The sequence below is a fragment of the Didymosphaeria variabile genome, assembly GCF_027946475.1.
Source record: "Didymosphaeria variabile strain IMI 356815 chromosome Unknown scaffold_1, whole genome shotgun sequence".
Taxonomy (NCBI): domain Eukaryota; kingdom Fungi; phylum Ascomycota; class Dothideomycetes; order Pleosporales; family Didymosphaeriaceae; genus Didymosphaeria; species Didymosphaeria variabile.
Window position 1 is genome coordinate 2,484,044 of NW_026611620.1, and position 14,399 is coordinate 2,498,442.

Here is a 14,399-nt window from a genome sequence, read left to right on the forward strand (position 1 = left end):
TTCAATGTTCTGGCCAAAAGGCCAACGCCCTAGGGGATAATCATGCGACATCCATGCAAGCGCATCACAGCGCGAACCTTTTGTCAACGGCGCGTCCCCGCATCACATTGCACTGACAGCTTGCGGACCGCCTGTCGTTCATCCTTTCTGTCGTGTCTTGTGGCCATTGAAGTTGCCTTCGCTCGCCATCAATTTTTGACAAAATCGTCAAGATGCAATCACTACTCACGTTTTTGTTCACATTCCTTCTTTTGCCCATTTTGGGTTCCACTCAAATCACTGATGATGATGGATACACGGGCTATAAGCTTGACATCAGACAAGATGGCGATCCGCTAGCGGTCCTCTACGACACTGAGAACACGAACAACAATGTTTCGGCCTTGGTCCCTGAGCCTGATGTGTTCCTGAATGTAAGTTATGAACGTTGTAAATCAAGCTATCGATGAACATTGTACTGACACATTTCCAGGCTTCAGTGCACGTCGGTGAGATCCACATTGAGGTGCAAAACCTCACCGCAAAAATCAACCTCGACGCCCAAGTCTTGCAATTGCTCTCCTTTAATGCTGGTGTTGACCTGTCCATCGACAGGGTGAACCTGCTCATTCAGAATGTCACCGCAAAAGTGCTGCTTGAAGCGCGTCTCGCCAACCTCGTCCTCATGATCGTATGTTCGCTCTCGACCTAAAAAGCTTGCGAGCTAACCCGCACCAGAACGACACCCTCAGCTCCATCGACCTGAATCCCATCATCGCCGAGCTTGGTAACGGCCTCGGCACCATCATCAACTCGACCACCGGCCTCATCGGCGATGTCACCGGATCTGGCTCCTCAAACACCAAGCGCAGCGAACTCGACATCCAGCAGTTCCAGCTCGCTAACAACATACTCTACTCCATTGACGACTACAGCGGTAACACGCACACAAACCGCATTCTCGCACAGAACGGCGACCTCGTAGACCAGAAGCTGGATAACAGCGGAACCGTCTCCAGCAGCAAGGTTGTAGGCAACTACCTGCAGAATATGCGATTCAATGGGTTCAATGAGAGCGTGACGTTCGAGGGCCAGGAGGTCTGGGAGGAGGAGTACATGTACGAGCCTTACACGGGCTTGATTGCCATCAGCGGCGTCTTCAAGAGCAAGAGCACGGGACAGGTCGTAGGGACGCAGCTGATTGCTGAGGCAAGGGGCGGCGGCTCGGCGACGATTGCGTCGAAGGAGCAGACAGGCGCGTGAATCAGGTTTGCGATGAATACCTGCAGTCAGTTGATGAATAATTATGTCTGGTTTTCAATGATACGACGCCCAGATACAGTACTGAGCGTGCGTGCGATATGACAGAGGGCGGCGGAGATGAACGCTAGATCGTGATGACAGCTGCTCGGTCCGATTAGAGTGGTGCGACGGGGGTATTCTGACCTGAAACGCAAGGACATGCAGGGATTGGCTAGCTTAAGAGCAGGGATCTAGACCGCTCTGGTGCATCGTCAGCCCTATCGACTTCTAGACCGCTGACAGTCATATGCCTGAGTGGGCTTGTACCAACATTCGACCATCTTCTCAGGTCCTAAGAGTATCAAACCCCCTATTGCCTACGCTATGGTCACCACGTCAATGTCTTCCACTTCCCGTAATCATCCTCTCCGAACTTCTGAAATCGCACTCTCGTTGTGCGAGCCTGTAGATCCGTCACCTCTTCCAACTTGATCACACGCTGCCCTTGAGGTATACCCTCCGGCCCACACATCTCTGCCCCATTAGATCCCTCTTCTTCGGTGGTCATGATATCTTCAGCGAGTGTTGCAGCAGCCCATCCATCCCAAAGTCCTTCCCGGCTCGCACCGCTGCGTAGTAAGACGATGGCTTCTCGTCGAAGAGCGGGGTGTCGACACTTGCTTGCAACATGATATAGCATGGGCACAATCTCCATATCGATGCGAAACCGAGACGAGCCTAGCACCTCCGAATTCGCTCTATGTTCACGCGGGATTAGAGGAGGCGAACTGCTTGACCATGAGAGGAGCCTAGCCAGATCGACTATCTGTCTAAACTGCGCCGTATACTTGTCGAGCGCCATGGGATCAGCAATCCAGCTTGTGGCCTGCAATAGACTAAGTATCGTGTACCATAGCGTCAGGTTGACGTTCTCAGGGCGTGAATCATCCGGTGGTGGTGACGATAGCGGCAAGAGATGCTCGTGATACTCTGTCAACCACTTTCCGAGGCGTAAGGAGAAGTCGAATGAGGCGGGCTGACTTATATTAAAGTCTCTGGAGAACAAATTCTGGCTAGAAGAATCGAGGTAGACTTCGCCGCACAGAACATCGAGCGCGTTGCGTGCGGCGCGGATGTGCTCTTCATCTTTTTGGATAACATCTGCGGCGAGGGGAGCAATAAGGCCGTTGGAGAGCCAGGGTACAGGGACGATGTCCTGTGAGAAGGTGCGTGCTTGAATGCTAAGCCGAACGAACATGGGCGCTAGTTGTTTGCGAATGAAGTGTGCCGTTGGCGTATTCGTTGACGCTGAGGACGACCATTGACGTAAGATGTACAGGCCGGATTTGAGGTGTGTTGTTGCAGCCGCATAAGAGCCTCGGAGCCATTCGAACGAGGTGAAGAGGATGCAACAGAGCAGGGGGATGTGCAAGCCAGCAAACGTACCAGGCAGTATGTATTCTTTCAATCCACGGAGGGCAGAGGTGTATGATTTAGTAGCTAGATTGGTAAGATTCCAGCTCGGCTTATGCAGCGGGTATGGGGGTAGTGGAGACCGAAGATGTGGTACCAGATGCTCTTCCATGAAAGACTCATGCAAAGCGCCCAGCGCCACGATGGCTTGCTTCACGCATCGCTCCCGCTCTCCAATCTGTAAGACCAGAGACTCCCAGAACTCGTTGCCAAAAGGAGCGGCGAACTGTGCAGAAGTATTTCTGCGGAAGTACGCGAACGAGCGCTCTTCAGCGGAGCCTTCGGCCGTAGTGGTCGCCGTTCGCGGTTGTATAAGCTGAGTCTGATTTGTTGCGGGTCAGTGACCATTTTGGACCAGTGACATTGGATCCCGCCATATGCACAAGACGCAGATGCGGTGGCCAGTCTGACTGGGGGACGACGTCGGATACATACCGAAGTGTGCGCATGTGGCTGCCACAGAGCCAAATAAGAGAAGCCTTCGCATTTACGGCCCGTAGACGTGCATTTAATACAGGCAGGTCTTGTCTCATCGCATCTAACCTTCCGCACGCTGCACGTTGAGGTGAGTTCAAACGGATGAATAGGTAGTGGCAAGCGTACCGACACACAGCGCAGCCGCGCTTCGAGCGCGTATGTTTTGCTCGCTTGCGTTCAGAGTCTGCTACCATGGTGGTATTCCTCACCGAGTACACTGTGACTGGTAACATACGTAGATATGAGAAAGCTGAAAGAGCTGGGGCTGGCGGGACTGGGTCACGCTAGAAGCAAGATGGTGTTCCTACTGTCATTGGTCCGGTCGTCTAACAGCCAATCGTAGCAGCGCCAAGAAACCTTGTAACCTTGTGTGCTGGGGCGAATCCCCGGACAAGTCCATGGAAAGGAATTCTTTTGGCTGTCTTTGCTCTGCCTGCTTGCTAGAACAACTTGTGTAATGACGCGGCCAACACTAGTACATGTTGGTGTACGTTAGCATCGTTGAACCTGGACTTCAGCTTGCAGTACAAACATTCTGTCACTCCACGACGAATGACTCGGTTCTGAGAAGATATAAACAAGATGAGATTTTTTTGTAGACCAGTATCCAGATCATGCATACATAAGGTGTAGCTAAATTCTGCCTTTTCCGTCCTTTCCTTTGCGCCCTCTGGTATCCATACGAAACCCAACGTCTTTCCTCCGGTCGTCCGTCAGTCGACCCCACTCAAGCAGTAACCTGAACATGTAGATCTCCATGTCCTCCTTTCTTAACACCTTCTCCGTCCAGACTTTGCCGTTTCTTGCAATCGCCTCCGCCTGTTTGTCTCGCGGTTCCATTGTGCGCTTACCCTTCTCCCTCAAACTGTAGCCGCCAAAGTATGCAAGAGAGGAGAAGAGGTCGTGAAGACGGAAGTCAACGGGGACGAAGTGTTTCCAAGCGGTCAGACGACCTTCATGCCATTCGCGGAAAAGCGCTGTCTTGAAGACGACACTGTTGGATTGAAGGAAAGGGAGGAAGCGACCTGAGAAACCCACACCATCCGTGTCGAACAGGTAACGGTAGCGCCAGTGGTCTCTGAAATCGACATCCTTGCCCGACCAGAACTCGAGCTTTTGGTCAATGCAATCCTGACCTTCGCACTGGGCATTATCACCCACAAAGCGTGCATCAACCTTGGTTTCCAGTAGCTCTTGGATCTGTCCCGGTTGTTCCATTACGTACTCTAGCCTGCCATTTTTGCTTCCAGTCGGCAGAAAGATAGGTTGCCGAGACGTCTCGTTGTTTATGAGATGAACAAAGCGCTGTTGGAGCATGCCTTTCCACGAGCCAGCTATACTGACTCCTTCTGTTGTTTCTCCGCGCCAGAATAAGACGTTTTCCTTTTTGGCAAAGTTGGGATCTGGGTAGTTCTCTCCAAACTCGTACTTTTGCCTGTCCAAGTAGTTCCAAGGCGAAGGATACCGGACGTCTGCGTATCCTGGAGCACGACTTTGACTGAAGATAGGCACTAGATCGTGAGTCCCGGAGAGACCTGCAGGGCTCAAATGAAATCCATGTAGATTGGCGAGATCTGGTTGATGGCAAGGACTGGCTGACAGGCTCCAATTCGCGACGAAAGCACCCATTGAATGAGGGGCAGAGCAGGCGGAGCAAAATGCACCGGTATCCCAGCGCCGTTCGTTTCGTGCGCGCGATTCTGGTGAGCAGGCGACAGAGCCATAGGTCTGAAATGACGGCTTTCTTCCGGCTTGATCGAATACCCGCGGTGATCCAGCGATTTCGGTCCAAGTGGATGCGCGATCTAGACGGAAGTCGATGGTTCCGTCGGCGGCCGTATGCTCAGGGTAGTGCAAATGATGCATGCGAGCTGCCTGAAACTGTTCGTAGGGTACGGCAACGCGAGGTTCATCGTTAAGGTTGAAAGCAAGATCCATGTCCGGGATGAATTCGACAAACTTTCCAATCATGCGAACTATGCCGTCCAACATCCATTTCTGCTCGGAGTGGGAACTGCCGAAGATTTCAGCCTTTCCATCTCTTATCCGGATACCACCAAGATCTTGGTTGCGTGCGAGAATTTCGGCAGTACGTTTCCGCAGCTCTGCTGGCTTGAGGGATGAAAATGGGATGAGATCCTCTTCAATGTTGTCGAAATCGTCAATGACAATGGTGTCTCGGTTTGTTGCGAATTCGTACCATTTGTCGAAGTGTGGAGGCGGATCTCGCGAGTACCGTTCTTGATAGCGAATAACTGCTTGCGCTAGTGATTTGCTTTGGTAGGCTTGGAATGCCCACCGTTGGTGTTGTTCGTCGGCTATCGCAAGCAAGGTGTTGATGGGATGCCCTACAACGGGCTGTTGGTAACGATACACGCCAACACCAATGGAAAAGAAGACTAGGAGTGCTACTACCGAGACCGTCTGATTGCGTCCCAGACGGACCGGCATCTTTGGTCGGTTCTGACCAGAGTCGATAGCGTCGGCAACGAGTTGGAGTACCAAAGCAATTGTAAGGAGAGTAAGGCAGAGGCTGACACCGGCTGTAGACTTTGGAGGAAAGGAACAAGAAACGCCCATGGCAAGGGCCCGTAGAACGCCGATAAATGCAGAAGAAAAGGCCGCGATGAGTACGGCACCCATGACACCGTACATTCGAGCCTGCGGGGTTAGCTGATATCTTCGCGCTGGAAGAAGGATGCTTACTGAGACAAGGAAACATAACATCGTTAGGGGTATCATCAAAGACAAACGAAGAAGACCAAGTAGGTATTCGCGAGGGGCTGAAAAAAGCCATTCGCGGTGTTCGGGCAGTGTAGTGTAGACGACTATGCCCGCTATGCCGAGAAGTATAGCAGATGCCTGGAGGGTCAGCGAGTACAACAAGCTGGTGCAAGTGGCACGTACGATGAAAGTGAAGCCAATGAGGCCGTGAACGGTGGTGCCATCTTTGGGCTCAGGTGAGTTGCTTTCGGATTGGGAAAGCCCCTCATCTACCAAACGATAAAGAAGCAATACCACGATGCAGTCTACTAGAAAACCAAGAGACTGTAGTTTCGGAACAAGGGAAGCGGCGGAGGTCGATACGGGGCATATGTACGTCGAGCGCAACACGCTGGTCCGAAGAGTGGTGATGAAGCTGCTGATGGCCAGCAGGAGCGAAGGAAGGATGTAGCGAGTGGTTCCGTAGAGGAAGAAGTGCACGAAACGGTCGAGATAAGTCACAGACGATGAGTCAGCGCTCCACACGGGCAACGGACGGTCTCTGGGCGTGCGATAGGCGTGGAAGAGGGCGAGGACGAGCGGCAGGAATGCCTAGAGTCGTTAGGAAGGTGCAATGCGCGCATGCAAAGAGGGCATTCTTACCGTGAGTTGTGGTCCTGCGCACTCGACGTCCTTGAGAACGGCGTGGAAGACGGCGATGCGGGCGCCCAGCAGGCACAGCAGCGCAGCTAGCATGACAGCGAGGGCGCGCTGGCTGAGGCCGCGATAGGGGAAGGTGCGCTCCTCGGACGACCATGCTTCGTCGGATGAAGGTCGCCCGTTGCCGTTCTGGAGTGGGATGGCGACATGGCGCTCAAGGTGGTTGTGGGGTCGGCGTGCCGTCGCGGCGCGTGTCTCATAGGCGACAATGGCGAGCCCCGAGAGCAGCAGGACGGCTGCGATGGTGTGCAGCGGTCGGTCGAGGGCGAAGGTGGTGGGTATGCTCGTAGCCAGGTAGCTGGATCCCAGAACGAGGCCGCTGGCGATGATCAGCCGGCGAGGATAGGTGTGGTCAGCGGACAGCAGCGACTTACCACGGGACAAGGAGCGCCTTCCTGTCCATGGCCGCGGCATTCTCGAAGGGGGGTATTATAGCTGCCGGTTGCAGCGTCGGCGACGACTCGACATGACCTTGGGAGGACGTGGGACGGGCAGGGCGAAAGAAGGCGGCACCAGCTCGCGACGACAAGGACAGGCGACAGGATCAGACGGAGACTCTCAGGCACCACACCACTCGCACAGCCTCAGCGCCCTCAGGGCCCTCGCGGGTCTAACCGCAACAGGGTGTGGAGACGCTGGTCCGCCCGCTGCCGTCGTATCCGCGTACCGAGAAACACGAAACGCGTGAACACACGGCATGCGATGGTCTTGGTCTGCGAGTGTGCTCTTGCGTGCAGTCGCAGCGCAGGTGGGCACGGCGGTGCGCGGTGCGGGCCTGGCAGGTCTGCATGTTTGCCCCGTCGTGGCGGCGGTACATTCGTCGCACCGCAATCCGACGGGCACGTTCCCTCGACCCCAACGCAAGCCACGACGGGGCATTGCACGACACGTTTGCCATGTTAAGCATCGGGAGGCGCACGAATCAAAAGCACGGGAGCCCTGGACAGCTTGCGAAAGGTAGCGACCCGTACTCGTTCAGGGCGCATGCTAGCTCTCGCGCCGTCGCCCTTCCTAAGATCGCCCTACCCTCTTTCCCCATCGGGCCCAGGTACAGCCTCACTAACTCGTTATCCATGCTCAACTCACATTCAAAGTTAGCCTCTTTCAGCCAGCACAACGACAGTAGCATCGCCCAAAAAAGTAGCCTACATGGTAGACAGCTATGCTCTAGAAGCTAGGTGTGCTACCTTGTTGCGTTGCAGATAAGGAGTGTGGTTGGCGTGCGTAGTGTTATCCTGACTGCGTGATCGCCTTGAAAAAAGGCACCCGTGCCGTCAACGAGCGGCATCTCTTCCCGAAGACCCACATTGGGATTGTTAGCAACATGATAAAGATGTGCAAACCGCCAATGGTCGAGAACACCTGCAACGGCCCCATGCTGGAGATCCACGAACTGATGAAGTAGTTCATCCCGAACGAGTAGATGTTCCTCAGATTGAGCGCAGCGAAGGCCTTGCTATTGTTAGCATTGCGCGTTCGAGTGAGGATTCGCACATCCGACATACCTCTGGAGCCTTTGAGCGGTGACATTCTGTAATGTATCCGTAGATCCTGTACTCGTCAGTTGCGGGCTCTCGAGGGAGCTCACCAGTAGACTTACCCGACATTCAGAAAGGCCATCGAGAAGTAGATTAGGCCGTACAGGAACACCGGCCCACCCCAAGACCCGCTGCCATCTTGCAATGTTGCGCCAAACCCCTGCGTTAGGTCAGTGTGAGTCGAGAGGATGGGGCCAGATACCCACAAAGAAGCCCGTCACGCCCAGCACCAGCGTCAGCACGTTCAACGCCAATCTGAATTCCGGCTCATAGATGCCTCCGTTCCACCGCGCTAGCTGCTTGACGGTGTAGTCGTTCGCAGGTCCAGCCACGAAACTGAGAAGAGACGCAACGAGCGGCGCTATGCTGACCAAGCCAACCGCAGTAACACTGAAATTGTACGGCGGCGCACTGAAGATCTGCGCGAGGACACCACCCATGACGACCAACCAGGACGTGGACAGCCCATACGTGATGAAGCCATAGAAGACTTGCGGGAACAGCAGCATCCCAAAAGGACGGAAGATGATGGCTAGCAAGTTCTCGTCGCTTTCTACGCCACGGACTGGGATAAGCTCTTCCCAGAATGTATACGGCTTCTCATCTGCGCCTGTATAGATCGGTTCAACGGCCACTACGCGCTCTGTCTGATGCAGCGAGACGTCTTTCGGCTCTTCTCCTACCGCGTTGGATCTGGCCTCGCGAGCTTCGGTAGCATCGAGCATCTGCTCAGTGTGGTCCGTCGTTCCGAGATCAAGATTGTACGCTGGATCGCGCTTGTATACCGTCTCTGGTACGAAAACGAAGATGAGCAGGATGAATACGCCATAGAAGCATGCGCAGATCCCGTACGTCCAGTTCCAGCCGAGGTTCTGTCGCCAGTCAGTCAACCAACCTTCGAACTTGTATACGAAAAGGGCGAAACGCACGTCGATGATATACCCCGATATGCAACTCCCTCCTCCCACACCGACAGACAAGCACAACCCCCAGAATGCCAGCCTCAATCCTCTCTCGTGCACATAATATATATCGCCAATGATGGCTGTGGTCAACACTTCAAACGGACTCATCCCAATGGCTCCAAAGATGCGACTCGCAAGCAAGCTCTCATAACTATGCGCGTGGTACGCCCACACGCTGCTGATAAACAGCATCAGATTGCCCAGTATAATGACCGGGCGTCGTCCGTACTTGACCGCCAGCCCGTTCGTCACGAAGCACGATATTCCGATGGCGAAGATCGCCCAGCCTAGGCCGCCGTTGAGCGAGTTGTACGACATGTCGAACTGCTTGGCCATGATGGCGAAACCGGGAGAGATCATGGGACCCCAGGCGCCGACGACGGCGGTGTCGAGCGAGATGATCAGAAGCAAAAGCTCCTTCTTCCACTGAGGCCAGAGCAAAGGATCGCGTGGGGACTCTGAGGGTTGCGGGACGAGGACAATGTCGGAATTGCGACCTTTAGCATGCTTGAGGGCAGATGTGTTGCGACCTGATAGTTGTTAGGCTCGAAGCGAGGAACGTGTGGGCGAAGTGGGTAGGTACCGTGATATTGACGCTCGTGCGAATCTCCAACGACATCTGCCAACAGCGCGGTGCCGGGCACATGCTGGAGATGGTGGTCTTCGAGGACGCCGAGACCCATACTTACTCTCAGTTTGATGATCAATCGCCCAGCAACAGTACAAGAAGCTCAGTCCTCAAGCTACCCCGGGATCCTTCACGGTCCTCCCCCTCTTAAACAACCGCAGATCACTTCGGTAGCCAGCCAAGCATAACTGCCGCCCGGGCACAATTTCCCTACCCACAGCTCCCACCCCTTTGCGTTAGCAAGCTCGCCTAGACAGTATGACCAGGATCACGAGGCTTGTGCGTGGTGTTGTAGAGGGTAAGTGGCCCCACCCCCGCATAAGCATCTCCGCAAACCTGGGGCAGATAGGCGCCCCACCTATCGCGATGCTGGATAGTTTTATCAGTGACCAGGGAAGCTTGACATCGTGAAGAAAGGCGGCACATGAAGAGGAGCCCGGCTGTGGTGTGGTCGTACAATGTACACGGGTAAGCTGCTTAGAATTGGACACATAGTGAACGCTATAGGTATGCTGGAAAGAGACGTCTTCTCTGATCAGGAAATAGGGAATGCGACGACTTAAAGTGGACCAGAGTCGCATTCGGCGAGAGTAGAATTTTAGCTTGATATTGGGGGAGGCTGAAGCTGCTCACTTAAAGCTCCTGCGATGAAATGCGAGATCTGTTTTGGTGCTTTACCCGCTTTGTTGGTGATAGAATTTCTTTACAGGCGAATATGCAACTTTTGTGTCCCTTCTGTCTTATGTCTATAAGCCGACAGCTCAAGCAATCGTTGTCTGGTCGAACTCAAATGTGGTGGAACGGATGATCACCTGCGATACCAATGTCCACGGGCGGGTCGATTGTAGACGTTCGACGGAGAACATTGTGCTTTCATCACTTTCACCATGCCCCGTTCGCAAAGCAGGCAGCACGACTGGGCTAAAGACGGTTTGATACACAAAGTTAGCATTCCAAGATTTCTTCTCCACTTTTCCGGGTCCCAAGAAGACCCGCTGTTCCTTCCGTGACGACCCTTCTTGGATCGGTTCTATGTGATGCACGCCGGTATTCACATTGCTGTCTACAGTATCTCTGGTTCCCTCGGGCAAGCATAGCAATTTCAACGAACATCGCGATCGAGCAAACAAGGTGACGTGGAGCTTCATGAGAACAACAGCAAGCTAGAAGAATGAGTCGGGGTTCAACGCGGGTTGGCCTCGGCGGCGGGCACTTGTTCAGACTTGTCAAGCGGCGGCATCTGCGCCGCACCTGCATCGAAGCTTGGTACAGCAATTGCCGCCTGCTCTCCGCAGCAGCCGCGTCTCACAGCTTCACATAAATCTATTCTGCGCCCCGGCAGCTACATCTGATTTCCAGCGTCACTTGCGCCGCCAAACAATGTCCAGCGAGCCGGATCTGCACAGGGCCATCTCGCTCAAACCGTCTCCGTTTCATGCGCATCCGCACCCGCCACACTCGTCGCGCGGCTCTAGCCCATACCCCGCGCCGCCGCCTGCCAGCAGCACGCCCGTGGGCAAGTCCGATGGTGCTAGCACTGCCGTCGAGACCTCGAAGCCTGTCGAAGCCTCCGACGACACACATGCCCGCCATGTGGCCGGCCCTCACGATGTCGAGCGACAGTCGCTGCCGCAGTACACAGCCGACAACGACCCGTACCGCCTTGCCCATGGGCTCAAGCCCGAGGAAGAGCTGGCCCAGATTCGCGCCAATACGTCGCGGAAGCGCGATGGCTTCGGGCCAATTACGCTGAACAAGAATGCTCAGCGCGCGAGAAAGATCGAGCAGTTCTACGAGAAGCAAAACGAGAACATTGAGCGACTGCTCAAGCCCGTCGACGACCATGTGCGCGACGCAAAGGAGGAGGAAGGCGCCAACCATGTCCAGTACAGAATCGCTGTCGTGGGCAGCTTTGCCGCGAACATCATTCTGGCAGCCCTGCAGCTCTACGCCGCCGCCTCATCCAAGTCGTTGTCGCTATTCACCACCATGGCAGACTCGCTCTTCGACCCGCTGTCCAACCTGACGCTCATCTTGTCGGCTCGTGCGGTCAAGCGCGTAGACGGCCGCAAGTTCCCCAGTGGCAAAGCGCGCATCGAGAATGCCGGCAACATCTTCTTTTGCTTCATGATGATTACCGTCTCCGTCGTCATCATCGTCGAGTCGATCCGCGAGATCGCAACGCACAAGAGCGGCGATATCAACGACTTCTACCTACCCTCCGTCATCGCCGTGTGCATTGCATTTGGAACGAAGTTCTCGCTATTCCTGTATTGCTGGGCGCTGCGGAACAACTACAGTCAAGTGCGTATTCTGTGGGAGGACCATAGGAATGATTTGTTCATAAACGGCTTTGGTGTGCTTACGAGTGTCGGTGGCTCGAAGCTTGCTTGGTGGTTGGATCCCGCTGGTGCCATGGTTCTATCGTCCCTGATCATCTTCCTCTGGTCCAGGACGGCATATTCTGAATTCCAGCTGCTTATTGGAGTAACGGCGGATACGCCTACTCTTCAGCTCATCACTTATATCTGTAAGCTCTATCGTCTACGCCATTACTTGCTCCATCTAACACCACAATAGCGATGACACACTCGCCCTTCATCAAGCAAATCGACACGGTCCGCGCTTACCACTCTGGACCCCGGCTGATCGTCGAGGTCGATATTGTCATGGACCCCCAGGAGACGCTTCAAAGCACGCATGATGTCGCCGAGGCACTACAAACCAAGTTGGAGAGCCTGCCGGATGTGGAACGCGCCTATGTGCACGTTGATTACGAAACGGACCATGCGCCTGAACACTTCTTGAAGAAGGAGCTGTAGAACTTGGGTCTACGAAAGAGGGATGTCGACACTTACTCACTCGGAGACAGACATCCAGATGGTTCGACCAGATTACACGGCATGCGGAACAGATCGCACACTATACATTGCTTTTCCTTGCATAGCGGCGGCATGGGCGGACTTCTGGATCAATGTTGGCTGGTACACAGCGTTGTCTTACTTACACTTTACCTTATCCTAGACCTAGAAAATCGAGAGGCGATGGACGCTCGTAGTGCTAGTCACTAATTCAACGCTGAGACCCGAGCAGAGTGTTTGTTTTTGGGGTCAAGGTGCTCGTATGTCGATGTACCCCACACTTGCGCTACCCCCGGGCCTGGCGTCTCCCACGTGCGGGCCTTCCGCGAATGGAGATCGAGACCGTCCCTCCCGTTCGTCTTGATGCATCCGTCAATGCTGCCCCGGGGCCGCCTGCCGAGCAGCTGACAGATGTGGGATGCCATTCGCGCGCGAGCCCATCGCCGCTGTCAACAGCTGGCCCGGACTTGCCCAGGTCCTTTTTCCTCGAGCGCGACTGCGTCATTCATTTTAATGTGATGCTGAGTACAGATGATGAGTCCAAATCCATCAACAAGCTTCTGGTCGCGTATGGGCTTACGAGAGGAGGATCGCCATGTTTGCATCAGAGCTATTCAACGATCATATCCGGAGCATAGCGTCGAGGAGATCGAAGACCAGGGATATTGCTCTTTCACGCTCGTCGTGTCGCCTCGTATCAACCTGTGTGGGAAGAATGGAGACTACATTGTGCAGATACGGCCGGAGCAGCATGCGCTTGACATCAGCGTCGCCGATGCGGCGCGTAAGACGTACGGAAGGACCGCGCCCGAGGTCAAAACGCTCAAATGCGAGCTTCCTGGGCGATTGAGGGCTGTAGAGATGGGGAGGCTGGTGGGCGTCCCGCTTTCGAAGGTAGATATGGAACGGAGTTCATGGGAAAAGCATGTCAGGCTTGTAGAGAGCTTTGCCAGAGTCATCGCGAGGGCATGGCCTGCTTCTGCGGACAAAGCATCTTCAAAGTACGCATTTCTGGCCATCTCCTGTTCTTCGACTGACCTACGTAGGCACGTACGCGCGGACACACCCACTGAAGGCTTGTGGCTCGAACAGCATTGCAGGAGCAAGGTTGGACGAGAAATTGTGCCCAAGCTGAGGAAGCTTGCAGCGAATCTACCAGATGAAGAGTTGAGGGCAAGAGTGAGAGACACGCTTGCACAATTGCTCGCTATCGAAAATTATCCCGTTGTGCTGAATCATGGGGATCTAATCCCCAGCAATATCCTCGTCGACGACACTTCATTGGTGATCACTGGTTTGGTAGACTGGGCTGAGGCCGAGATGCTACCCTTTGGGACGTGCTTTTACGGACTTGAACACTTGCTTGGACGTCTTGAAATGGTATCATCTGTACGTGGAGAATGCGAGAAGCCAGTGTGGAGATATCACAAGCAAAGTGACACGCTGAGAAGACTGTTCTGGGAAACATTGAGATCGGAGAGGCCCGGGGTCGAAGGAAGAGAGGAAGAGATAAGATGCATGAGGGATGCTGGTGTGTTACTGTGGTTTGGATATGCGTGGGACGAGGGAGCAATTGATCGCGTGGTCAATGAAGCGGTAAGTCAGCCACAAGGCGTCGTTGATTCTGGATTTGCGTACTGATTTTGAAGGATGATATCCGTGAGATGACTTGCGTGAGAGCGTTTCTGGAAGTCAGATGACTTTGATCAGGATCGTTGAGACTGTCTGTTTGATACTAAGTATTTTGTAACATGGATGGAGCGATTGTTAAGCGCGATATTCGATGCCCCATATAAGATGGAACGCACTTCTT

General features: G+C 54.2%; 5 protein-coding genes across 5 annotated transcripts; 2 read left to right on the forward strand and 3 right to left on the reverse strand.

Moving 5' to 3' along the window:
• Positions 1 to 212: 212 nt before the first annotated feature.
• N0V89_000789 (uncharacterized protein) lies at positions 213 to 1,242 on the forward strand (the record flags this gene model as incomplete). The annotated part of the gene is made up of 3 exons (XM_056209609.1): positions 213 to 413; positions 473 to 670; positions 718 to 1,242. The coding sequence occupies 3 exons, from the start codon at positions 213 to 215 to the stop codon at positions 1,240 to 1,242; spliced, it is 924 nt and encodes a 307-aa protein (XP_056076431.1).
• Positions 1,243 to 1,609: 367 nt separating this feature from the next.
• N0V89_000790 (uncharacterized protein) lies at positions 1,610 to 3,485 on the reverse strand (the record flags this gene model as incomplete). Its single annotated transcript, XM_056209610.1, has 2 exons — positions 1,610 to 3,010; positions 3,480 to 3,485. 2 exons carry the CDS (start codon positions 3,483 to 3,485, stop codon positions 1,610 to 1,612), a joined length of 1,407 nt encoding a protein of 468 aa, XP_056076432.1.
• A 319-nt stretch (positions 3,486 to 3,804) lies between these two features.
• Positions 3,805 to 6,997, reverse strand: N0V89_000791 (uncharacterized protein; the record flags this gene model as incomplete). Its single annotated transcript, XM_056209611.1, has 5 exons — positions 3,805 to 5,832; positions 5,878 to 6,033; positions 6,079 to 6,486; positions 6,538 to 6,913; positions 6,969 to 6,997. 5 exons carry the CDS (start codon positions 6,995 to 6,997, stop codon positions 3,805 to 3,807), a joined length of 2,997 nt encoding a protein of 998 aa, XP_056076433.1.
• An 827-nt stretch (positions 6,998 to 7,824) lies between these two features.
• On the reverse strand, positions 7,825 to 9,780 carry N0V89_000792 (uncharacterized protein; the record flags this gene model as incomplete). Its single annotated transcript, XM_056209612.1, has 5 exons — positions 7,825 to 8,046; positions 8,100 to 8,145; positions 8,195 to 8,292; positions 8,339 to 9,627; positions 9,681 to 9,780. The coding sequence occupies 5 exons, from the start codon at positions 9,778 to 9,780 to the stop codon at positions 7,825 to 7,827; spliced, it is 1,755 nt and encodes a 584-aa protein (XP_056076434.1).
• A 1,325-nt stretch (positions 9,781 to 11,105) lies between these two features.
• Positions 11,106 to 12,547, forward strand: N0V89_000793 (uncharacterized protein; the record flags this gene model as incomplete). The annotated part of the gene is made up of 2 exons (XM_056209613.1): positions 11,106 to 12,255; positions 12,306 to 12,547. 2 exons carry the CDS (start codon positions 11,106 to 11,108, stop codon positions 12,545 to 12,547), a joined length of 1,392 nt encoding a protein of 463 aa, XP_056076435.1.
• Positions 12,548 to 14,399: the final 1,852 nt, after the last annotated feature.